Below are 26,391 nucleotides of genomic sequence, written 5' to 3'. Positions count from 1 at the left end.
CGCAAAGTTTGTTTTATGTTTTTCCTTAAGAATGAAGAAAAAATGAAGCAACAAGTAGCTGAAATGCAAGGGAAATTGAAACAGCAAGAACAGATGTATGAAATGCTGAGGGCTCGCATTCAAGACAAATTAGACAGGTTAGATTTAATCTTAGTTTTATTAAAAAAAAAGGTTTTGTTACTTGTTAAATACACTAGGTATACAAATATTTCAGCAGTAGGCAAAAGTGCAGGTTTCATTGCATCCATTTACTTCTGATCATTAATGGGACATAAGCTTTGTCTACAGAAGTCCTTATCTGACCTTTATTTTCACAATTGTTACTCATAGACATATCCTTCCAGTTACATTTAAATTTAGAGAACTCAGCTTTGTAGAAATTACAAAATTTAAATACTTATGCATTAACTTATATTTATGAAATTATGAATATATTTGTATTTATGAAATCACATAATTTAAATATATTTGCGTTAACTTATATTTATGAAAATTTTATACTAGTAATAAAAAGTAAAACATAAAAAGTGTGTATTCCCAAACATGAAAAATTCTCCAATTTATTTGATTTTAAAGGTCGATGATATTCAGGGGCCGTAGACTGAGAAAAGTGTTTGCATATTTACTCAGCTAAAAATAAAATACCAATTCTATTTCTGTTATAAAAATTGAGAAATATTTGTAGGCTAATGAGAGGCTGTGATTACACGATTATAATTTTTAAGTAGTAAAACTTCATGAGAATATTAATAATGCATTTTTAGACTTTGATAAATGACTTGTGTGATAAATTCTTTAAGCATACCAAATGTAACAAAGTTATAAATTGATAATACTAGTAAATTGTAAAGGAATATATAATTTAACAGAAAAAAATCAATCCTGCATTATTCTAATTTATTTGTTAAAGCGACCCTTTAATCCAAATTGAAAACAACATAAAAATTGCGAATTTTGAATTTAAATATTTTTCATCAATTTTGTTTTATAGGCATAAAAGTTTTGTATTTTATTATTTTTTTTTATGTATATAACATTTTCTTAAGTATAGGACTTGCGCCGGGGGGTTATAAACCGTTAGTTTTCATAATTTAAGTTGATTCTTAAAATTCAGATATATGACATGAATATTTGCATCATTTAAAGCATTTCTGTAATTGAAGTGTTTTACTAATTAATGTCTGTGACCAACGGTTGCAAAAATAAAGCCCAGTTAAGTACTTTTGTGGACACAATGTATATTTTTTTCCTTCCTGGGCAGTTTATAAATTTTTGTGTCATAAAATGAGAGGTCATATAATATTTACATGGGGTTTGTAATTTTTTTTATTTTTAAATTTCTAAGTATAAAATATTTCCTGTAATTGGGTTTGTTTGGAATTTTAAGAGAAATCTCGATGTCGATAAAAAGATTTTTCATCGCAGCAAAACTCTTACTGCTTGCTTAAAATCAAGCCTCAAATTGCACAAGAAACAGATAAACATTTGTTTTTAATTAAAAAAGTGGTTCAGAAAAATAATCTAAAAATGGTCAGTGGTGATCCAAAAACAGAATAGGTAATATAATTACAAATCAGTTTTTACAGTTTCTATACTTGTAAGTAAAGGCTCAAAAATAGTATTTTAAACATCCTCCCACCTTTGTAAAGTGAAAGTTTTACAAAGATTAATGAAAATCAAATGCTCATAAATTTTTGGTTTCTTTTGATCATACTACTCTCCTGCATATATAGAATCTGTGTTTTTATGGGATCTTTCTAAAATTCAACTTCAATATTCCCCCCCCCCATATCAAAATCAAAACCTTTCCCCCAAAACTGGAAAAAAGTGGCTGTGTTCTACCATTCTATCCACTAAAATATGTTTAAGTGAAAAAAACAGCTAGGTAAGTATTATAAAGTATTATTTCATTCACTGCTTATGACTTCATTAAAAGAATTCCTTGATTATTTTGATAGTCCTGAGAAGTCTTCAAAATATTCTTGCTTATCCCCCCCAAAAAAAACTCTTCCGAATGCATCAGAAAATTACGTTTTTGATGCTAGAAAATTTTGCAGTAATATATAAGGAGGTCTTGAAACATTTGGTGTTTTTCCTTTTAATCTGTACTATTCTTACAATTTCAGCATAACTGTTGTTAGCCAAATAAGTTATTATCATTTCTGTTTTATTGTTTTTTGTACGAAGATTAGTCTTTCTGTTGCCCTTTCTTTGATTCAGGAATATTATGAAGCTGATTCTGAGGAACATGCTACAACCATTCTAAACCTTCCTACAATTACGATTTTAAGAGTTGTTGAGGAAGACAACCTCTTGGCAACAGATCCTCAAGATTTGTAGTACATCTGTTAAACAGTACCACCTAGTATATCTGTTGAACAATACTATCTTAGTACATATGTTGAATAATACCACCTAAGTTCTAAAACATTTTCTACAATTTTATGTGAAATTTATTAACTCATCCTGTAAGATTAAATCCAGTTGAAGACATCAGTTCTGTTGCCTCGGAGATTGAATGTTCCCCTTTTGTTCACATCCTGCATACTTAGCAAACAGTGTCAACATAAAAGGATCCAAGCAATCTTTCAGCTGTCTTTACAAGATGATCAAGAGTATTCTTCAATAGATAGTTTATGCAAGCAAACAATAAAAAGGGCCAAATGATACTCCAAAGACGAAACTTACAATGGCAGAATGATGGTATTTGATCATTTTCCCAGCACAAAAATCTGAATGTTTCATGATCAACTTCATGAATGTCAGGGGATAACCCAGTGTGATATTGCTTAATGAAGAGAATGAGTTGTAGTTCTTCAGTTAAGTTACGACCTTTTTCTAAGAATTCATTTTAAAAATATCCATTTTTATCTGTAGCTGATGCATCAAATACCCATCTTACTGGTGTTGTGCTTAGTATTAGTCAGTGAGGTAAATAAAATGCTTCTAAAGTTTGCTTTCCATCTTCAATTCCTTCACTCATACCTCTTTCGTGCCAGTCATGCATGACTAAAAAATAGTCTATATTTACTAAGTTGATTGGTACATATGGACTATGTTCACCAAGTGGATTTAGTTTTTAGGCCAAGTGGGTTTAGTTTCTGTATGTTGCCTTTCTGTTACTTCCATGTTATTTTGTAGGAGTGAGTAACTTTCATTAAGGGTAATTTTACAATATATCTCCATATATTTTCTCTTTTTACATTTTATTCAGAGAAATTGCAAACTTCACGATCTCTTTTTTAGTCCAAAGGGATTTGAGTCCCGAAGGACTATTACTTTCATTTTGGCATTTTGCATCGAATTCATATAAATGTCGATTCACTTTTCAAACTGTTGCCACAAAATTGTTAGAGTCCTGCATTATATTTGAAGAAATTAAATAATGAAAAGTCTGCATAAGTGTATGTATATTTCTCGCATTGTGATAAAACAGCAGTATCTAGAGCCATCCAATTTTGAATGATGTAATCCTATTGCGAATATGGGCATCTGAAATCCCAAATTTGAAATGTGTTTTGTTATCGATTTCATATTTTGTAAAATTTTAACGAATTTTTGAGTAACAATCTCAATGATTCAAAAGCGAGGAATTATAACACTCTATGGAGGAACCTTTTTATCTCCAGTGCATTGAACTGTGTATTGGAAATTCTAAAGATATGCTCATTTTAAAATTATTTTGCGACATTGCTATTGAACTAAATTTTATAGTTTAAGTGCAAAGAACATGATATTTAATAAATAAAGGTAATGCACAAAACGTTAAAAAACGCCCCTTTGGACCTAATTTAAAATCTGAAGCATTTCAGTTTTTTTTTTTTTTTTTTTTTTTTTTTTTTTTTTGCTGCAATGTTTTCGGGGATTTTTTTGATTCATAGGCTTTCTAACTCCCAGAACTTGGAAATATGATGATAAGATGAAAAGAAAATAATGCATCTAAAATTCAAGGACATGTTTCTATCACTTCCTGATGTGCCGAGTAATGACTGCCCAAATTTAGCTTTTCTGGCCACTAACTTTTTATTAATCATGGGAAAAAAAAAAATGAATGTAGTAATTTGAGTCCATACATGAGCCCCTAATAAGTGAATATCAGCAATATCATCGGATGTGTTGGAAAATCGGTTTAAAATATTCTTTTTTTCTTTCAAACTTGCACACAGAGCCACATCACTAGTTTTAGGAACATAACTACAAATACAATCTTGATAAAGCACATTGCTTTGCATTAAAGAGATATACCAAACTTGTCAGTAAGAGCTTATAAGTCTTGTTACATCAAAATAATTCTTGATAAGTGTATGCTGCATCCTTAGGTTTCAGCTTTAATTCTGTTGTGCAATTTTTGGTAACATAACTACTTTTTTGTGATTTAGAATCATAGACTATCCTTTCTAACATTTCCATTACCTATATTAATAAGTAAATTTTGTCAGACTTGCACGTGTTGTCCTTCAAAGCATTTTTTTAACATCTGACATAATATTAAATAAAGTTTTCCTTAGCATACAGCACACTTCATAAAAACATTCCACTTGAAAATAAGATGTTTTTATTACAGTAGAAATAGGCACCGTTTTTCTTAGTAACTACCTGCATTTCTTTTTTATAGAAAATTGTGTCAATATATCACCAAAAAAAAAAAAAAAGTATTTTTTTGTTTGCATTATACTTAGGTACACACTTTGTAAACTATTCAGTATTTTTCTTTTGCACATAAACTGTACATTAGATTTATGTTCATTACCTTCAATAGGAGTATTTCTTACTTTAACCTCTTTGACTTCTTCGACTTCTGTTTTTAAAAATTTCTCAATAACTCACATGTACAGTTGTGAGAATTTTTATTCAAAACCCTTTTAGTACCCTGATATCTCTGCCAGATCTTTAAAATAATTTTTAAGAATTGCTGATTCAACCAATGGAAAAAGCAATACAGCATACTTACTGTATTTGGCGGCATATAAGACGCATAGAGTGGTACCACAATAACTTAAAATGTGGTTTCTTTTAGTTCTCACGTTTCGTAAAAGCCAAATAAACAATCATTGAATGCAATTACCAAACATATTTTTATTAAGGAAATTTAACAAACAACAAGCTATTTTGAACATGATATGTAAATTTCAATAATGAATAAATGAATGAACAGCAAGCAATTAAACATAATACAAAATAAAGCAGAAACAACAAAAAACACAGATTCAAGGAAAATGTTGCCTATCATGAAATTAGACTTTAATCACTTTCAAAACCATAAAAATCCTTTTCACTATCATCATCAACGAAAATGAGGATATCGTCATCACTACTGTTTCCGTCAAGAGCATTACTGATTCCGCACTTCTTAAAGGACTTAACAATTACTTCAGCCTTTACGTCCTCCCGAGATCTTTTTACTCACTCCCACACTTGTGAAATAGAGGGCCACTTCATTTTACCTGAGGGTGTGAGGTGGCTCTCCTATCCACTTGTTCCATCGTTCTCGCACTTTTTCCTTAAATGGCTTATTCACCAATACATCTAAAGGCTGCAATTGGCTAGTCAGTCCACCAGGAATGACAGCCATCTTGGTTTTTAATTCTCTCGCTTTATTCTTTATGGTTTCAGTTCTATGGGTGCTAAACTGATCTAAAACCAAAAGAGAGGGTTTTCTTAAGAGACCACCAGGTCGCCTCGCCCATATGTTCTGTAAACACAGTTTCATTCCATCTTCATTCATCCAGCCTTTCGGATGAACATGAACAATTACACCCCTTGGAAGTTTCTCTTTCGGATGAGTTTTCCTTTTGAATATGAAAAACAGCGGTAGTTTTGTGCCATCAACACAACATGTTAGAACTACCGTATATCGGGTTTTTTCATGACTTGTGGTTTTTATGGTTATTGATTTAGACCCTTTAATACTCACAGTCTTGTTGGATGGTACATCAAATGTGTGTGGAATTTCATCCATATTTCCTATTTGACCGAGCTCAAAAGAAGTTTTCTTGCGTGCATTTATAAAAAAAAACCTATGAAATGCTAGTATTTTTTGTTCATAATCTGCTGGCATTTTCTGTGCAATAGTTGTTTTTGTGCGCATAGATAAGCCTTGCCTTTTCATGAACCTGTAGCACCAGCCCTCAGACCCTGAAAAGTTCTGATTCCCATTTTTTCCTGCAAATCCTTTGGCCTCATTGATTATCATTTCGGCTGAAACACTTACCCCAGATTTCCTCTTATCTATCACCCACATTTTTACGGCATTTTCAAGTTCAGGCCAAGATGAAGCTGGCCATCGAAGGTTATGTTTTTGTTTTTTAGCAGTCCTCAGTTGATCTTCCTGCAGTCGCTAAGTACGTATCATTTTTTCGGTAGGTGGTGGACCAAAATGCCATGCTGCTGCTCTGTTTCCATGCACTTTGGCATAGTTTAACACTCCTAGTTTATACTGAATTGTATAGCTTAATCTCTTGTTTCCTGTAGTCATATTTTCCAGGGTATTTTTTTAAAACAAATAGATTTAAGCACCGATACTGACACGTCGGCTGAGTCAAAGAAAGTATGTAAAGAAGGAAAGGCTCCATAGACGTAATGTGACCGTCAAACCTGTTCGAACTTCGACGTCAGCTTCGAGCTTTGGCACTTTTTGGCGACAGATATTTCACGCATGCGCAAAATAATTATGGCAGATGTAGAAAAGTTATGTGCGTCTAGACCTTTATCCGGGCTAAAAATAGCATTCACTATTGAAAGTTAACCTGTGTCCTTCACGTATAAGACACAAGTAACTTTTTTGAGACCAAATTTAGGAAAAAAAGTGCGTCATATGCCATCAAATACGGTATGCTTAGTGATGCCTAATGATTCCAAATCACCTAATTGTGATTCTGGTTTATCGTAATTTGTGAAATTGGAACATTTTCCTTTATATATATATTATTATTAGAACTAGAAATAACAGTTCATGAATATAGAATTCCATTAAACATTCATCTTTCTTGTATTTTGATTAGTTTGAGTTTGGTGGTTTGGGAGGATTGAATCAGCTCTTCATCCAATTGGGAAGATTTTAAGATTTAACCGACACCCTGAATTTAGAGATGGGATCTTTTGCTGATACTATATATTTGGTGTCAGTATGGGATCTTATCTACTTATTTATTTTTTACCTTTCACGGGAATGACCATTTAAAATCTTTGACTTAAATGATCAAATGGCGGAAGAGGAATGGGCAACATTGCCTAAGCTCTTTTTCCTTCTTTTCATAAGAAGGAAACGCCACTAATGTTATGTTGTGTTATATATTTTGATTTTAAAAGTTCTGTACCTTTCTCATAATTGTCTCTTGATGATGGGAAACTTTCATTTAATCTATAAGGGTTCGTATGGACCTTAAAAGTCCTTAGGTTTTTTTTAAAATTGATTTTTGGTTTTTAAAAGTCCTTAATTTTGGCCAAAATCGGCAGAAGGCCCTTAATTTTAATTGTCTGAAATTTTTGTCTGTTATTACAACTACCATTTTGATTGCAAATTAGTATTTTGGAAGAATACTTTTGGCGATTCTCTGATAAGTATGGTTATCTTTTGAATGGGTTTATGGGTTATAATTTGTTCTTATTTCTGATATAAATGGTGGGAAACTAGGGTTTCTATTTAAGAAAGGAAATGTAACCATTTTGAAATTTATTTTTTCTAATGAAAGAGCTCTTAGACATCTTTTCGCTTTCGGTGATGTGAATTCTTTTGTTTAACCGTTCTAAATTCTGAGATCTGGGAATTTTTCGACGATTTTTTTTTAAAACTTTGTAACTTTGATAAATTTTATTAAAATAATGGTAATACATTGAAATTATATTTAAAAAATAACATTAAAATAACAATTTTTTATTTTTTGCTGTCATATTATAAAGTTCCATTTTCCCAACTTATTATACAATATTTTGAAGCTGAAAAATAAACAACATATAATGCTTTATAGCACAATATACAAAACAGTTCTTACTAAAAGTAAAATTAGCTATGTAATTAATTAAAAATGTCTTTTTTTTCATAGAAAGCGTTTTCACCATATAATTGTCTCAAAATATGCATCATTTTTCACTTTCCCTATATATAAATTTATTATCTTTATTTTATTATTTTTCTACTTTGATTTTTATTTTTATTTTACATCGCTCGGAATCATAATAGCCTTTGACACCTTAAAGTGTTTTTCAGCAGACGCGTCGGGAAAAAGAGACAGAGCAGTGGAGCTACTAAAAAGGATTTATTCCAAAAGAATTTTTTCGGAAATACTAATATACTTTTGTATAAAGTTTTTTTCGCATTAAACAAGAGCTTCAATGGTCTGTTTCGACAAAACGCGTAATGGTATTTAGCCTATTTCGTAGATCAGTTTTTTTTCCTTGAAAAGCCAGCTGAGAGTGCGAGTGGGCTAATACCATTTTTCCGCTATTTAATTATTGTTTTTGTAGCTAGTTTTTGATGCTTTTTGTGTCTTTTTATTATTTTTTAAATTTTGATTTTAATTTTTATGTATTGGCAATTTTAATTTTTTATGTATAGGTTTTTTATATATTGACATTTATAATCCATGTTTTTGTAACTTCCTAATGTATATATATATTTTTTCCGTCCATCTTTTTTTCATGTGAGTTAACTTTTCAAATTACACAACGGTCAGATGAATTAATTTTTTTCGTGCATTAGCAAGTCTTCCAGCACTAAAATTTGGCAATTTTATCGCGCTTACCGTTTTTCCAGTTTCACCAGGCAAATTTCTTATTGTCTATGTAGTACTATGTTACAACATTTCGTGGAGTTACAGCTCCTGGTAAATTTTTAGCAAGGTTGCTGCAATGTTCCTACCTACTATATATATATATATATATATATTTTTTTTTTCAAAATATTTCTAGCTTTATGCTGTTACAGGATTGATAGGGATAATTTTTCTTTAGGATTTTAGACCCTGCAGCTTGGAAAGTTTAGAAGGATTTGAAGGCAAGATTTAATAGACCAACGATTCTGCTACCTAGTGCCTTTTTAAACTCTGCTTCCAGTGCCTGCTCTAAATTCTGAAAGTTTTCCTACTTTTTTTTAGATTTTGTTGCTCATTGTGTCACTAAATTCTAAAAGTTCTGCCATACCATCCTTGTAAATGACTCTTACTATATATATTTCATATTTCTTCTGAATGTTCATATTACTAAAGAGATAAAATTAGCAGCTTTTTCTATACATTCTAAATGTGTTTAGTTTTTTTTTTTTTTTTTTAGAATAACAGAAATGTTTAATTAAATAAAATAATTCTAAAATGAAAAGGAAACGTTTTGAAGAAAGAAACAGTACATAAAGAGAAAGAAAATTATTCTTCAAAGATATGTACAGTTTTTATTATGTAAATTACCCAGTTGTTTATAATTTCAGCCTTTACTATAATTTCCCATTTCTATTTCCTCACCAGAATGCAAACTATCTAAGGCAATTTTTAAACTGAGGTTTTTGAAGTGTAAGACAGAGTGTGTTTCTGACCTCCGCTTGCTTGCTATATTAGTTCCTGCCAGCTCTGATAATTTTTAATTATTCGTCTTTGCATTATCACTGCTGACATTTGAATTTATGATGCTAGAGGTACTGAGCCAGCTTAAATGAAAATTAAATTGTATGGTCTTCGACCACTAGTCCACATTTTTAGTTTGAATTTGACTGCTCGTGTTTAATTACATCACCACGAGCTGTAATTGATTTTGTTAGTATTAGAACATGCCTTTGTATTCGAAGTTCTTTTTAAATAAGAAGCTAATTTAAACCTTTGTTTGACTTTGTAGTTACTTTCAGACATAGCGATAATTTGCTTCAAGTCTGTCGGGTGGTTTTGGACTATTTAACTTTTACCAGATCTAGTAAACTCTCATAGGTACATTGTGGAGAGGTTAACAAATTAGGAGATAAAGTACACAGAAATTTGTTTGTGTACACAGAAACTGGTTTGAATATTGAGAGAAATTCCTAATTGTTAAAAAAGATGTTTAAAGAGAAGGAAATCTATATAAATTAACTAAAATACCTGGTAAGGCTTAAAATTAAAAAGAAGCTAATATTGTTTAAGAATCACTATCGTAAATTACATGTATTTTAAATTGTGAAATTTTATTAGAGTGTGATTTTAATGGAGCTTTTTTAACAAAGATAAATAAAATTTAATAGTGTGCATTTAAATCCATAATGATTAAGGTTATTTAATGGTGTAATTAAATTACTTATAACTAACTGCTTAACCTTAAAAATTATCTTTGCATATTTAAGCGGGTTATTGACTTTCATTAATTCTTGCCTTGGTCGCAAGATAAAATACTAGAATGTAAGAATTAATGTAAAACTTATTCTTTGCATCTATTGAGACTTAAAATAATACAAAACAACTGGTGGTGCTTTAGTGACTCATTGGAACCTTAAAGTAAATGAACTGGGTTACAATCCCTGGAACTCTACATGAAGCTGTGACACTAACTGCGCCATACAGAGGCCAGTTAACTTTGAAAACTTGCCAACCATGCCTACATCAGGCCTTTCAGGTTAGTTCTGATCAGCAGGTCTCTAGGAAAGCAGCAGTCAGTCTTTTATTATGAATCATGCTGATTATGATTTTACTTCTCATTGTAACCTATGCCGCTTGACATAAAATCTACCTGCTGTTTACTAAACCTCTAGACTGAGCAAGTATATGACAAAATGAGACATAAAAAAAATCAACAGAAAGCTAACTGTTAGTAAAACGTAAATGTAATTTTTCTTCTTTCAACATGTCCACCTATTATAAGTGTAAAATACTTAATGCTACTTGATAAATTTCATAAAGTGTATTTTATTCTCAAGCTTATTAATAATTATATTAATTAATTTATGTTTAATAATAGTGCATCCGACTTACCGATCTATTTTATTTTTAGGATGGTATTACTAAAATGAAGTTCAGCTACAGATAATATTTTAAATTGAATTTATTCGTAGGTCCTTAATTTTTTTCATTAATGGTCCTTAAAAGTATTTAAGTTCCATGTGCAGAAATAGGTACGAACCCTGGTGAAGACTTAGGTTTCAAGCTGTCTTTATCTTCATTCAATAAAAAATTATCTATGAATTTTAGTATACTGACCCCAAACCAATCCAGCTGTTTAAATCCCCTCAGATTTTGTAGCTTCTGTTTTAAGTAACTTTATTTGAGTCTGAGATTTACTTTCAACATTTAAGTATTCTATTTCAGCAAAAGTTTTCTCTTTGATCTTACGAAAACTAAATTAATACTAATTATATATCACCATATCTTTTCCACTTTCACTTCTGTCATATTTTTCTTTCAGAAATTCTTTTGAGTGGAAAATTTGAATCCTGTTGTACTTTATTTTTTAATGCTTCAAATCTTGTTATATGTTCTGTGTTTTGCCTCTTCTGTTATTCTGAATTATTTTGTTAAGTGTAAACATTGAGCAGAGAACTTTTTATTATGTCATATACCTTGTTTATCTCAGATTCGAAACTATTCCTGTATAACAGATGCAGCTAATGCTAAATCAAGCTGCAAATTGCACAAACTTAATTGATAAATGTGTGTGTAGCAGGTTAGAAGAAAAAGAGGTTTAACTGGGGGGGGGGAGGCTAACTTCTTTGGTAAAAGTGGCCAGTGATGACCACGTAGAGCTAAAAAAATTACAAATCTGTTACAATTTCTGTTGCCAAATTCTTACATTTATCTAATTCAAAGCTCAGAAATAGCATTTCTGACAAATGCATTAAGTTACTTTGCTTTTTGCATGAATGCATTCACTATAGTTAATCATTGACAATCAGAGAAACAAACAAACAAACAAAAAAAAAAAAAAAGCTTGTATATGTTATGTGCTTTTGTATTAATGTTTACAGGCTGCACTTTTGTTTAATGTTGCAAGTCAACCTAAATTTTGCACATGCTGTTTAACTATAATCTTCATGTCATTGAATTAAAAACTGTTCTCTGTACGATCAGGGTGTGGAAAACTACATGATTTTAGTTGTAGAACTTTGAATGAAATGAAACCTCTTGTATTATTCTAGGACAAAACTGATCAAATGCACCGAACTAGTTTGTGCAAAATAAATTTCCATATTTTCACTGTAAGAATTGGAGTTTTTATTTTTTCTGTGCAGTACAAAGTCTTTAATCCGGACCTCAAAGCTACAAACTTATGCATGCGTAGTGTTTACGCAAAATACCTTTACGCATGCACATATGCATTTACGCATGCGCATTGCATGTTTAATGTATAACAGACGGTATAAGCTAGGCTAAAATTGTCTGATTACGTATTTCAGTTAATGTTGCAGATTGCGTTGTTCCTTAAACTTCTAATTGGATACGACTTATTATTTTTTGCAGACTGTTAGAGCAATTTTATAAAAAGTAAGCTTAAACTTTCGACTATGTCAAAAAGAGTTTCCAATTCTGAAGCTGCCAAAGGATCTACAAAGCGAAAGCATGTTTCGATGTCCATCAAACAAAAGTGGAATTGCTGCAAAAAATGGATAAAGGCATGAAGAAAGTGACAGAGAGGTTAGTGAAAACGAAAAAATTTCGAATGACAAGTTAGTCGATATTCTCAGCAGAGCAATTAAAGGACTTGAACAGCGGAACTTTGTAACTGAACAAGAAATTATCTCTGTTTATAGAATTAAAGAGAAAGTATTAGCACATAAAACGAAGCAACATAAACAAATTACACTGAAAGAAATGTTTAATAAAGTAAACAAATAAATAGTAAGTTTTTTTGGGTAAATTTTGATACCCTTTAGATCATAATTGCTCTTTATTTCATAAATTATGATTTCATATTTTTAATTTTATAATTTCTGCATGCCATCTTACCAGATTTAAATTGATGATCTATAATCCGGAAAAACGTTTAATCCGGAATTGCCAAAGTCCCGACAAGTCCGGATTAAAGACTTTGTACTATATTCATTTTTATGCTTTTAATGAAAAATGGGTTGACAACTGCTGATCCGAGAGCTCGTTGCTATATTCTTCTGTTTAATGGCTGTGTATTTACAGCAATCATGCATTTATGCCTGCTCATATATATTTAGTTTATTCTGATTATAGCTCACATGCACTGAATAGTTGATTTTTGAAAAAAGTACTTTTTTACTTAAGTGTAATTGATTCTTCTTGTCATTATGTTTTTATGATGAAAATAGATTTTGTGTATGTTATATATAAATATTCACATTCTTTAATTTTAGCAGGTACTACTGAAAGGGTAATTTTCCAAAAAAAAAAAAAAAAAAAAAAAAATGGTTTTGTGAAATTCATGAAATTGTATAATGTTTGAAAATTAGAGTTTTAACTCTTTAAATTCCTTGTAGAAATATAGCTTTCCAATTTGTTAAACATGAAAATTTCCGCCAGTTCCTGATCTGTCCGAGTTCAGTTTAAAGATATATTGTAAGAAAAGGAGTCAAAATACAAAGCAAGAAGTTCATTTTGGAATTAAAATGAAGAAAATACCACTTATACATGACTTTGGGGAACCTTAAAATTTAAGGAGCAAACCCCCAATGTATGGATAGTTAAACATCTTTTTTATGGCCATTATGGTAAAAGAATTTCTCACCTTTTACAAACATTAATAGCTTGAGAAACCTATCAAGAAATATTTAAATAAGATACAGAGGCAGTTAGGACGAAGATGATGAGTGGGGCATTTAATCCTAGTGTCTCATTAGGTAAGTTTCCTGAACACAGTTATAAATATCTATTGTTTTTGGAGCCTTATATAAATTGAACAAATTTTTTAATGTCATGATAATTGAATGGGGAGAGGGAGATTTCAGGATAAAAGCCATCAGTGATGCAACATCTTGCTCTTTTGTTTCATTGATTGGTGTCAAATTTTTATCTGATATGATAATTTATACCTGAAAAGTGTTCAGCCCTTGATGCACACAAAGAAAAATAGAGGAGGAGGGAAAGCATAGGAAAGGGAGAATGGCAGTTTCCATTTTTATTAAAAAAGTCACATGCCATCTTCATGGGTAATATTTTTGAGTCAGGCTTTTAATTTATGTAGGTAGATCTACATAAATGCTTACATATACATATATACACTCTTTTGCAAAAAAATCGAAGCACCAGGAAGGAAGTGGTTGTTTTTGATGAAATTGAATATGTGTATAACTCATACACAGATAATAAAATGATTAAAAAAATCAAGGTCTGTTCACGGCTCGCAAGCACCCCATTGAGTGTTCAAATTAGTAGTTGGTTGAACCGCCAGTGGTGGCAATGCATGCTTGAATTTGTCGAGGCAAGGAGTGGTAGAGGTTCCTAATGTCATCCTGTGACACATTCTGCCAGGCATTCATCAGTTGTCTTGCCAGATCTGCGATATTTTGTGGCACCTGAATCTGACGGCTGACTATGCCCTAGACATGCTCGATTGGTGAAAGGTCTGGTGACCTTGCTGGCCAAAGAAGAGTATTAACCACACTGAGACAGTCCAGATATGCAATCAGTATGTGGCCTTTTTTATATTATATTTTTTATATTATCTTGTTGGAAAGTGGCCCCAGGATGACGTGCCATGAAGGGTCATTCAACTGGCCGCAGGATGGTATCAACATGTCATTGAGCTGTTAAAGATGTACGGAGGACGACTGAAGATGACCTGCTGTCATAAGAAATAGCATCTCACACCATCACACCAGGTGTTATGACTGATTGGGATGGCTGGCCTCCTCCTTTACAGACATGAACATGGTGGTCATCTGCTTCAAGAGTGAAGCGGGATTTATCGCTGAATACTATACGATGGCAGCCATGATGATCGGCTGCAACACCACTCCAGACCGTCTGAAAGGACTGTGAGCATAACCCCACCTCAGACAAGTGCTGCGAGATGGTGGATGGTACCACGGGAGGTATGCACATGGCTGTAGTGCACTGAATAGTCAACAATGATACCGTTGGGGCGGTTTGGGCCTGGCGAACAATCATCCTATCTTGCCTCGCATTTTTGCTCCTTGGCCTTCCATAGCCTTCATTTTGTCGGCAAGTTTCTTGTAATAATCGTTGCTGCCAACATCTTTGCACAGCTGTATCTGTACGCTGCAGGTGGCGGCCTGATGCTCGGTTCGACCACCCAGCTTCACGCATCTCTACAAGGCAACCGTGTTCGAAGTTGTTTAGTTGTTTGTAAGGTCTTTGATATTGTCTTAATGACATCTTTAGTTGCTTCTTTAAGCCCATATCACACGGCGTTTGCTTCCCACGAACAACTGTTTCGGACAATTTTTCTGCCTGGTTTACTATTGAAAGAAAGACGTGCGACTTTCTCCTTCCTTTCCAAAAAAATTGCAAGTTGTTCGTTTTCAACCAACAATCAGCTACCAGCTTCGAATGCTATCAACTTGTTTGTAATGGAGAACCAGTTTTCCCTGTGTTAACCCCAAAGCGATCTATGGTGATTGGCTGTTGTGATAAAGCAGAAAAATTGTTCCAAACAGTTGTTCTTCCGAAACAGACTGACGTGTGATAGCAGCCTTATGGAATTGCGATGGCAGCAACAACAAAAAAAATTTCTGCCTCTGTTACTGGTTGTATGCTTTGCGAATTGCGCACTAGAAATGCACACTATGATCGCAATTCCTGTTCATTTTCCTGGAAACTTTGATAATTTGCATGTTTGATCAAGATGATTTTACATACCAAATTTCGTCACATTCACAAAAGTCCTTCTTGATGCTTCGATTTTTTTTGCAAAAGAGTGTATATAGATACAGGGTGGCCCAGAAGTCACTTTACATTTTGAAAATTAAATAACTTTTTCTTAAATGACTGTATTTAATTAATTCTTTTTTATTTTTTGCTTATTCACATGTCCATTCAAATGGAAATGAGCTTCATCTCCCATGATCAACTTGTGAATAAACTCATTGTCATTTCTTGAAGTTCTCTGAAACCTGACAGCATAATTTACTCGTTTCTGAAAGTCTGCTGGTTTTAAAGATTGCACTAATTGAACCTTGAAAACGCGTCACTAAGTTCCTTATTGCAGGCCTACTAGGGGGATGTCGAACATTAAAATGGCGCATATATGATCTTTGCGTTGCAACAATTGACCGTCCATTTTCAAAGTAAAATTCAATTATCTTCACTCGTTGTTCTGTTGTAAACTTATCCATGCCAAAAATTTCCAGGGATTATATTTTTTAATTCTGAAAAGAGAAAAAGAAATATATTAATAGAAAAAAAGTTATTTAATTTTCAAAATGTAAAGTGACTTCTGGGCCACCCTGTATATATAAATTGGCAAGTAATTGCTCTTGCAGACATATAACAGCAATACTAAATGAATAAATTTAAAATTGTGTTTGGCCAGACACCTGCATTCTTTTCTGACTATTTACTGAATGATGCATTATTCTGAAATTTCACTTGTAGCTTATTCTAAAATGCGTAAGATTTAATGTTCTGTAATTTTCTGGTGAAAGTCTTAATCCCAAAAGTTAAAACAGCTCTTAGATCTCGTATATAGAGATTCGGCTTATTCCTGTTATACAGTGAAAGGACAGAAATGCACAAAAATCATCTCCTTTAGATTCTTGTAATATTTCTATCATTAACACTAACATCTGACATATTGCTTGTGCCATAGAGTGCTGAGAGACAAATAGCAGCAAGACTTGATTTATGTAAAACAACTGTTTTGTTCATTCTACATCAACACCTTCACTTGAAGAAAAGTCTGCAAAATAGGTAACCCAGTTCTCCTCAAATCAAAAACAGCTATGTGTTACTTCCTGTGAGCAGTTGCTGCTTTGCTGTGCAAATCTGTAAGTTTTTTGGTCCCATAATTCTTAATGAAACAATATCCCTCTTCAACAGAAGATCATAGTATAAGATTTTATACTTTGTACTGTGGTCCTCTGTCTAAAAGAGGATTGATAGAATGGAGGAAACTAAGTGAAGCTGCATCACAAAAAGACTAAAAAAGGAGAATAACTATCAATTTTGGATGCTGTCAAGGAATCTTTCTCAGAGATTTTTAAGAAATGCAGCCATGTATGGGAATATTCTACAAACCTTTGCATATATTGCAGAATGAAATTTATAAGAAAAAACATGCAGTACAAAGCCAGCACATTTAATTTTCGTGATAATGCTTCTGTACATTCAGCCGTCATTGCTAAAGCAGTAAAGAAATGTGGGATCAAACTGAAATATGACCTCTGTGGAAAAAGATTTAATGATGATGATGGAATGAAAAAAGCATGTATGGAACATGTTAAGTACAAGGTTTCAGATTATTTTTTCAGAGATATTGATTGAGTTGCTCATTAAATGATATGAAAAGTATTTTAAAGTACAAGGAAAGGGAACTGAAAAATAAAACTATTATAACTTTCTCAACTCTTTTTAGAAGTATAGGACAGAAACTTTTTAATCGACGTCTGTATGTCTCAAAATATTTTATTTAATTTCCTGTTTATTTTCAGAGTTTGATTTTCTTTGGAGGCCAAGAAATAGCAGCAAGAAAAATAAGTTAAAGAAAGGAAGGCAAAAATTATTGATGGATTCTCTGTTTTCGTGCCACAAATAATTTCTTTCTTTAAGAAAGTATTTAAGTACTGTGTTAAACCCCTATTCCACTTATATGATTACCATTTTTTAAGTGTGGAACATTTAAATGTTTTTAATCTGTGATCAAGAAATTGAATACAGTGTATTAAATGATTGGTTTTATTCTTTGTTTTGGAATCAAAATGAAAATCTAAAATGCTGAACAGAAGACAAAGTCATCCAGCTGTTATTAAATGCAGCAATCTGGAATTAGAGACTGACATTAGTTAGTTAATCTTCGTTTCTATTTTGAAAAAGTTATCATAGGTAGGCCTTGTAATGTATTCTCTTATTTGTATGTTTTTAATATATTGTATAAAATTAGTTTAAATATTTCATAAATTTGTTAAACTTAAAAATCTTTTTTAAAATATTGGTATATGTTTGTATGGATATATTAATTTAATTATGTCTTTTACTTTGTCAGTGCAAATGCAGAGATTGAGAGTGCTAGAAAGTCTGGTGATGCTGAAGTAACAGTGTTAAGAGCTCAACTGAAAAAAGCTGAAATGAAGATATCAAGTTTAGAAAAAGATCTTGAACAAAAGGTGTGTAAATATGAGATATTAAGAGTCTTTATTATAAGACCAAGAAAATTGCCTTTATTATATTTACATAAGTTGAAAAACATTTCTATTGGACATTGTAAATAGTTGGGATAAATTATTGTTTTTCTAGATTTAGTTTCCAATTAAATGGGGAGTAGCGTTTTTTTTATTATACTTTCAATGTCCAGACTTAAAAGTAATAAAACATACACCATGTTGACATAAATCATAGGGAGTAGAAATAAAATAGCGTTTATTGTCATATATGAGTAATTTGTTGGTCTGCCTTTGGCCCTAATACATGCATTGACCCTTCAGTGATTGGTATACGTTTCCTCTGAGTACATAATGCTGCTCACTTTTTTTCTAGTAGACCTTGGTTGCAAACTACATAATATATGCTCCAACTGATCCTGCAAGTGCTGTTTGGGATTCAGATAGAACTGTGTGCTCAAACATTCCAAACATGAGACAGCATTGTTAGACTTCTGTTAATAACCATGCTTGGGGCTGGTGCAGTATTATACTTATATCAATAAGGCTTAGTTCTATTGTTTTGTCATAATAGAACTTCTTGAATATTTAGGCAGTTTTGCTCATTATAGTAAATTGATAATCGGTGAGCAAGAAAACCTCAAAAGTGTATTGCTATGTCCAGATTTGACAGTTGGATTCATATACTGTGAAAATTAGGGTTCCTGTCGTGCTTCCATATCTGAATTGTATACTATGAAAAAGAGTTCCTGTGGTGCTTCCATATCCACACCATGCAGCCATCAGATTGGTGCATTGCAAATCTAAATTGGTCGCATATGGACAGTGACATCTTTTTGTTATTATTGTAGAGATCTGACCTTGCCAGTAGTTATTCCATGTTAATGAAGAGTAGCATTTTAAAGTTGAAATGGTTTTGGTTTGTTTTATTTATTGGCTTGTTTTATTTAATTATGGCAAAGCACACTAGGGCTATCTACCTAAGGGAAGGGATGCCTTCATGGAGAACTTCCTAAGGGAAACTAGCTCATATACACGTTACACATGGGGAAAATCATGAAAATGCCCATGCAGTCAGCTCGTTCATGGGATTTGACCCTCGGACTGAACTACCAGTGTTTAGCAACTATACTGCTCGGCAGCTGGTGGGCCTTAAAGTTGAAATGAAAAGCTTATGAGCTGATGCATATTTATGAAAAATCATGGAAGTTGAATGATATACGTGCATATTAGAGTTCCACTATTTCTACTTATCTATGCACTGAGTCCTTGTGAAGAAAGTTGGTTACATGTAACAATGCTCTTAAGACTATATAACTACAAAATTAACTTTCTTTGTTCACTGAATTCATTTTGTTTGAGAAATGCTATGTTTCTCCCATTTTTTTTCCGTATATCGAAAGTTTTAACTACTGTCATACTATTCTGTCATGCCTCAGTTCATCGTGGTAGGATAAAGGGAAGTTACCGACTTGTTTTCATGTAGTTTGTAGGTGTATTTTAAAATTTGTATAGTGAAACGAATCGGTACATTTCTTCATGTCCAAATGGCCCTTATCTATTGTAATATTTGTGTAATGGCATTTGACTTGGCATTCATTCTTGGGCTGATATGGGCAATTTTTAAATATGCCAACTAAATAATTATTTCGAAAATGTGTCTGAATTCATATAAAACAATTTTAATAAAGTTTTTAAGCGTAGTGATTGGAAAAGATATGTCAAAAGACAGAATGAACATAAATAAGCTGTAATTTTATATTGTTATCAATGTGGTGTCTGGCTAGACTAGTTTTTTAGACAAACCATACTAATTTCTTTGGCAGCTATTTAGAAAATGCGAACGAAACCAACATGGGAAGGGTGTAAGAGAAAATTTCTGAAAAGTGTTGACACATGCGTCATCTAGAAAGAATCCCTCAATTTACAGATCACCATAGTTAACTTGTTTTCTAAACATTTTGTTATCTATTAATTTCATTGAATGTTATTTGTTTTTACAGTAAAAGTATGTTGTGTCAGTGTCAGAATCAAAAATATTTTCTAATGACATTTATTTCATTTGAAATTATGTGAAAAAAATTATCTAAAGAATTTAAATTAAAAGTTTGATTTTAAGATTAAAATAATAACAAAATTTTATGTGCCCCTAAATTTTCAATTTTTTTTCTCTCTCAGAATATAGAAAATGTGGAGCTTTCAAGCATATGTGATGATCTTATATGTAAAGTTGGAAAAACATAACATGTTGTAAAGTTTGTGCTGTTGACAGGTCTGACATTTAACTTATGTTGCAGAAATATTGAAGGGAGATCATCCCTAGTATTATTATCACTCTGCTCTGCCTGTTTAACAGTGAGACTTTGTACATTGTACCTACTCTATTTTAAGTTATAACAACTATGCAATCAATGGATGAGGTATAATTCATTTGAAATAAATTTATAATTCAAATTTGTTTAATACTTTTGTAATATATAAATAAAAATGTGCATGGTGGTGTATAAATTTGTTTTCTGTGACTTATTGCTTTTATTAAAAGCTTTAAAATAATTAAAAGAGCATTTTATAATTTTTAATTTTGTCAGTTTTAATTTGCATTATCTGCTATTCAAACAGAATAAACATGTAATTACTGTAAAATGCTTGTTGCTTGACAAAATTGCTGGGTGTAACATTATCATCTTTGAATGTTTCACTTTGTCTTTTTGTCTTTAGTGTAAAAGCACACTAGAAAAGTAAATTCTTCATACACATAAAATTTATTGTTTTATGCACATGAATTGAAACTTCGAGTCTTTCATGTTATTTTTTCTCCTGAATCATAATGGATGGTATTTCTTCACTGTTGCTTTTGTATATTTATTATTGAAGTGAAAATTTTTTACTTGTTATCTGACTTCTGTCTCCTGATTTGCTGCAGGTGAGGTCTTTAAACTATTTCAATGAAGTATTGGTACTTTATTATTATTGTAATTATGAAAAAATAATTTGTTAATTAGTGCAATTTATACTGAAGGAAAATGTTTTTTGCTGATATTTTTTGTAACATTGTGTATTAATTTATTGACAATTTAATATTAAAGAAATTATTGTTAAACAAATGGAATCCCCTTTTTTCCCCTATTTTGTGTGTTTGTCAGAATCTATTACAATTCCATTTTAATTTATTTGCAGTTTTTCTAATTTTATATACATTGTTAATTTTTATTTATGCTAGTACTAGTATTTTATTCCCTAAAATATTATTTCATGATTAATTCTCATAAGTCTGTGATTATTTTATGTATGGTGGTACTTAAAAATGGTGTTTGTAACTGCAAATAAAACTATTTGTGGAGTTCTTATATTAGTTCCTCGGTTATCTAAAAATTGCAGAACTGTGGTAACCCTTTCTAAAATTAGTAAGGAATGATGTACATTTCCTTTTTCTGTTTTAGTTCCTTTATTTTTTTTTCTTGTTAAATTGTTTGCTAATGTTCACTATATGCAGTGTTAATTTGATTTCTGTAACTTCCATGTACATATTTTCATGTTAAAAGTCACTACGAGAAACTAATAAAATTAATTTTTTTAAGCACCTTGCCATTTTTATAGTATATTGAGCTAAATTTATTGAAAATACTTTATTTATTGAAAAATTATGCAATGCTGCTGTTTCATTAAAGTTGAAAAGATAAAGTTATAAGAAAGTAGTTAGACATACATTGGATGTTTACACATTTTTGTAACAACTTTGATTTTCTCTATGAATTTAAATATTCATTTTAAAATATGAATGTGACTGGCAGTCAGATTGGAATAAGGATTAATTATCATCTGCAGCATAAAAAATATTTTTTTCTTTAAAATGTCATTGAAAAGTAAACAATGAATCGACTGCTATATTTTTGCACTGTCCGAAGAAAAATTCTCTTATTCAATTAATAAAAGAAATATGTGAAAAGCATGATTTTATTATTTCTACACATTAAAATAGTGACATAATTAATATGAAAGGAAAGAAACATCGAAGTTTGCATCTGAATGGGGGAAAAGGCAAAAAATGCATACCCAGCAACGGTACATTGCAGCTCTTATTAAATCAGCTCTTATAAAGTCGCATCTTATGTTTTAAAGGAAAATCCAGCCCTTCCCCCAAAGCGCTATTATTACAAAATCTTGAAATATATCTATAGGAACTGTGAACAAAATTATAAAATCTGATTTAAAGCTAATGAAAACAAAAAGCATGTTTCTGGCCTGCCGCCAAAACATGTCTCTCATGTTTGCAGGTTGCTATATGAAAATTATTTTGCAAGTGAAAAATGGAAATTATGTAGTTACAGTTGATGAGGCTTGGATATACTTATATGATTACAGTAGAAAAAGGAGGAGAAAAAGACTTAATATGTTGGTTTAGAGAAAACAAGGAAAGTTTTACTAAAGGTTTTATGGTTATTACTGGAGTCTCTTATAACGGAAAACTTAAAATATGGAAAGTAGAAAAAAAATGTCAAAATTAATTACAGTCAAAATTCTTTAATCTGGACGTCCATAATCCAGAATTATTTATAATCTGGACCTTGAAGCTACAAACTTTCTGTGCATGCGCATAATACCTGTACGCATGCGCATGTGCGTTTATGCATGTGCGTTTAAAGTATAACGGACGGTATAAGCTAAGCTAAAATTATCTAATTATCAATTTGAGTTAATGTTGCAGATTGCATTGTTCCTTAATCTTCGAATTGGATCCGGCTTATTATTTTTTGCAGACTATTAGAGCAATTTTATAAAAGTAAGCTTGAACTTTCGATTATGTCAAAAAGAATTTCCGATTCTGGAGCTACCAAAGGATCTACAAAGCGAAAGCATGCTTCGATGTCCATCAAACAAAAAGTAGAATTTCTGCAAAAAATGGATAAAGGCATATCGTTTGTTTTTCTAATCATTCCGAAATCTGTTTATGAATTTCATGCTGCTCTGCGAGGGGGGGGGACGTCGCGACGTGCAATGAACTGGAAGTTGATCTGTCAGCATTATCCTTATCTTCAGGGTTGATGTTTTTATTTTATTCAGCTTATAATTCCTTACTAAATGTAGTATTTCATCTCGATGTACTTTGATATGGTTTAAATCAAATTCCTCGTCGTTATAAATATCACGAATGCACATCAAATAGTTTTCTGGTTGCAATTTTCTACGACTATGCGTAATGTATGCTTTACTCATGTGTGCATTGAAAGAAATGTTTAATACAGTAAACAAATAAATATTAAGCTTTTTTTTGTAAATTTTTATACGCTTTAGATCATAATTGCTCTTTATTTCATAAATTACGGTTTCATATTTTTATTTTTATAATTTCTGCATGCCATTTTACCAAATTTAAATTGATGATCTATAATCTGGAATCGCCGAAGTCCCGATGAGTCTGTATTAAAGACTTGACTGTACTATCAGAAATAAGTTTTAACACCTACTTTTAAAGAAGAAACGGCATCTCTTAATTCATGCAATCTTCGCTTTGTTAAGATCCATGAAGATAAGGCTTCAAACCGTACCTCAAAATCTACTGCTCCATTTTTTTGAAAGAATGAGAAATGAAACCGGAATTGAAGCTATTCCCTTTAAATGCATCCCAGGGGTGTTTGTGCTCCGGGGATTTTGAACTTCGATACCCAGAAATTCCGGGGATCGTCGTTCAAAAGGAAGTAGGAATAATAAGGAATTATTTATTTTGATCTGGGTAATTTTGTTTGCTTTGAAAGCAGAAAACGCAAGGTCAGTGTGTGTGGTGAAAACTTTTCCTTTCTTTCTCCAAAGGCAGTGATAATGCGTGAAAAGGGGGAAAAAACTTTTTTGTTCTTTCCTTATTGCGAGTTATGACTCATTCCCCCGGTTCTCGGACATTCTCTTCTGGATTCTTTTCAGCAAGTAGGCGCTGCAGAAAAAAATGGTAGAGACTTTGTTCGACCAGATGTGCGATCACGTGACTCTGGGTTCAAAGGTCTTATCTCTCCTGGCGTAGCGCCAATAAGTAGAGAAGGGGGATTTTTCGCTGTATTAGCTATTTGTCATTGATCGCTTCTCAACTTTTTTTCCTCCGCTGTGTAAAATTTTCGTTTCATTTATTAATGCACGTGTAAATTTTTCGTTTCATTTATTGATGCACATGTAAATTTTTCGTTTTGTTTATTGAAATATTTTTTTTTATGTACGCAAGAGAATTTCACTATGAAATTTCTCGATATAAATAGTGATATTATACAATTAGAAGAAGGTGTCCGGAATGCATTTAGGTGGAATTGGATTGAATGGAGAGATGGTAATGGGGATACCATCGGCACATGGTGCAAGAAAATAAATGTTGCTGGACAAGCATATTGTGTTTTTGTAACTCACTGCTGAAGTATGGTGGGGAAGGATTCAAGGCTTTCACAAATCATTCTAAAACTGTTGACGCACATAAAATATTCAAAGTGCATTAGACATTCAATGACTTTAAGTAATTATGCTAATTCAAAAAATACTGATGACTTACTGGAGACTGATGCTCGGCCATTGGATATAGTGACAAGAAAAGCACGCCAAGAGGTATTAATAACTTCGTTTATCGCCGAAAATTCTCTTTCTTTCAATGTAGCTCCCAATTTAATTGAACTCTGCAAACAGTTGAGCCGTGATCAGACGGCACTAAACTCGTTGGAAATGTCCAGGACTACTGCATGTTATAAGATGAAATATGGGCTCGCAAAAACTATTAAGGAAAATATCATTAAAACTTTAAAGGAGACTCCATTTTTTCTAAATTTGGATGAAAGTACTAGCAATGCTCAAGAAAGTATACTGGCAATATTGGTGCAGTTTTATGACAACAATCAAAATGAAGTTGTAGTTCATCATTTTGCATCTCTAAAGATGGAATCTTGCAATTCAGAAGCTGTTTTTAAAGCAGTTGTTAATACTATTGAAGATAATAATATTCCATGGGCAAACTTAATTAGTGTATTAATGGACTCATGTAACACCATGCGTAGAAAAAAAAGGGGTTTTGAAACCAGACTACGATCAAATAAAGTACCCCACTTATTAGATATTGGTGGTGACACATGTCACACAGCTAATAACTGTGCAAAAAGTTTTGCTTCATGTTTTGATAGATACTTAGAAGATTTGTTTGATGACATCTATTTTAATATGAAAAGCTGCAGTAAAAGAGAAAATTTTTTCAAAATCTGTGAATCCCTTGCCATTAAAAAACTTAAGCCCTTGAAGAGACCAGACCATAGGTGGGTGTACATTTTATGTGTTCTAGAAAGAATCAAAGATCTGTGGGATGCTCTTATTGCATTTTATTTTCACTACTTGGATAAAACTGATAAAGGGGATTGTTTTTCTTATGTTGAAACTGTATACAATAAAAGAAATATTTCTGCAGCTCAGAAAAAAATTGTTGAACGGGTGTATTCTTGCTTGCATTCCCAACAACTCACAAAGGATGCTTTAGCTTGAAAAAAAAGAATACTAAATGGGTTATTTGTTATGCAAAACAAAACTTTATTGCATATGGCATTATATTCAGCAGTATTACCAGAGTTCAACACATATATTAAATTATTTGAAACAAAAAAACCAATGCTTCAGTTAATACATTCCAGTATTTATAAATTGATGGCAAAATTTTTCTCTTTTTTTATGAAGCCAGAAAATATAGAGTGCACATCTTATAATGATTTATTAAAGGTTGATGTCACAAATCCAGAATTCCATCTACCTAGCAAAGTAATATTTACTGGTGCAGAAGCTTCCACTCTCCTGAAGAAATTATCAAAAAATCATCCAATAGCAAAAGAATTCCAAATTTCTCTGATGAAAGCTTATACTAATACAGCACAGCATATGAAACAGAAATTACCCCTTAAAAATTCATATCTAATTAGTTTAACAGCATTAGATCCAGAGCTAAGAGGTAAAACCAGTACAATATTAGCTTTTGAAAAATTATCATCTTTTATGTCCCATATTTTTAGTGATAATGAAAAGTCAAAAGTAGAAGCTGAAATAAGGTTATACCAGAGTTATGTTGATATCACCAAAGAAATGCTCTACACATCTGATGAAAGTGGAAATCAAGTAAGTGTACAATTGATAAATATTGGTCTAAAGTTTTTAATTTAAAAGATGATTTCACAAATAATTGTAAGTATCCTACATTGGCT

The 26,391-nt window shown here is 31.8% G+C and overlaps 1 protein-coding gene across 2 annotated transcripts in view; it reads left to right on the top strand.

Annotated features, from left to right (window-relative positions):
- Positions 1–21,764, top strand: part of LOC118193213 (uncharacterized) — a 60,452-nt gene extending 38,688 nt beyond the window's left edge. The window contains exons 12-14 of one of the 2 annotated variants that reach the window (XM_035364269.2): positions 31–137; positions 18,073–18,193; positions 20,366–21,764. In XM_035364269.2, coding sequence (XP_035220160.1) covers positions 31–137; positions 18,073–18,193; positions 20,366–20,431 — 294 coding nt within the window. In that variant the 3' untranslated portion in view covers positions 20,432–21,764. Of the gene's footprint in view, positions 1–30; positions 138–17,812; positions 17,913–18,072; positions 18,194–20,365 lie in introns of those variants that run through there. The other variant, XM_085808299.1, reaches the window with a different exon arrangement.
- The last annotated feature ends 4,627 nt before the right edge of the window (positions 21,765–26,391 follow it).

Source organism: Stegodyphus dumicola, chromosome X1 (genome assembly GCF_044657685.1).
Source record: "Stegodyphus dumicola isolate Sdum_Otavi_A_Nest chromosome X1, ASM4465768v1".
Lineage (NCBI taxonomy): Eukaryota > Metazoa > Arthropoda > Arachnida > Araneae > Eresidae > Stegodyphus > Stegodyphus dumicola.
This window is presented reverse-complemented; position numbering and strand designations above follow the sequence as displayed.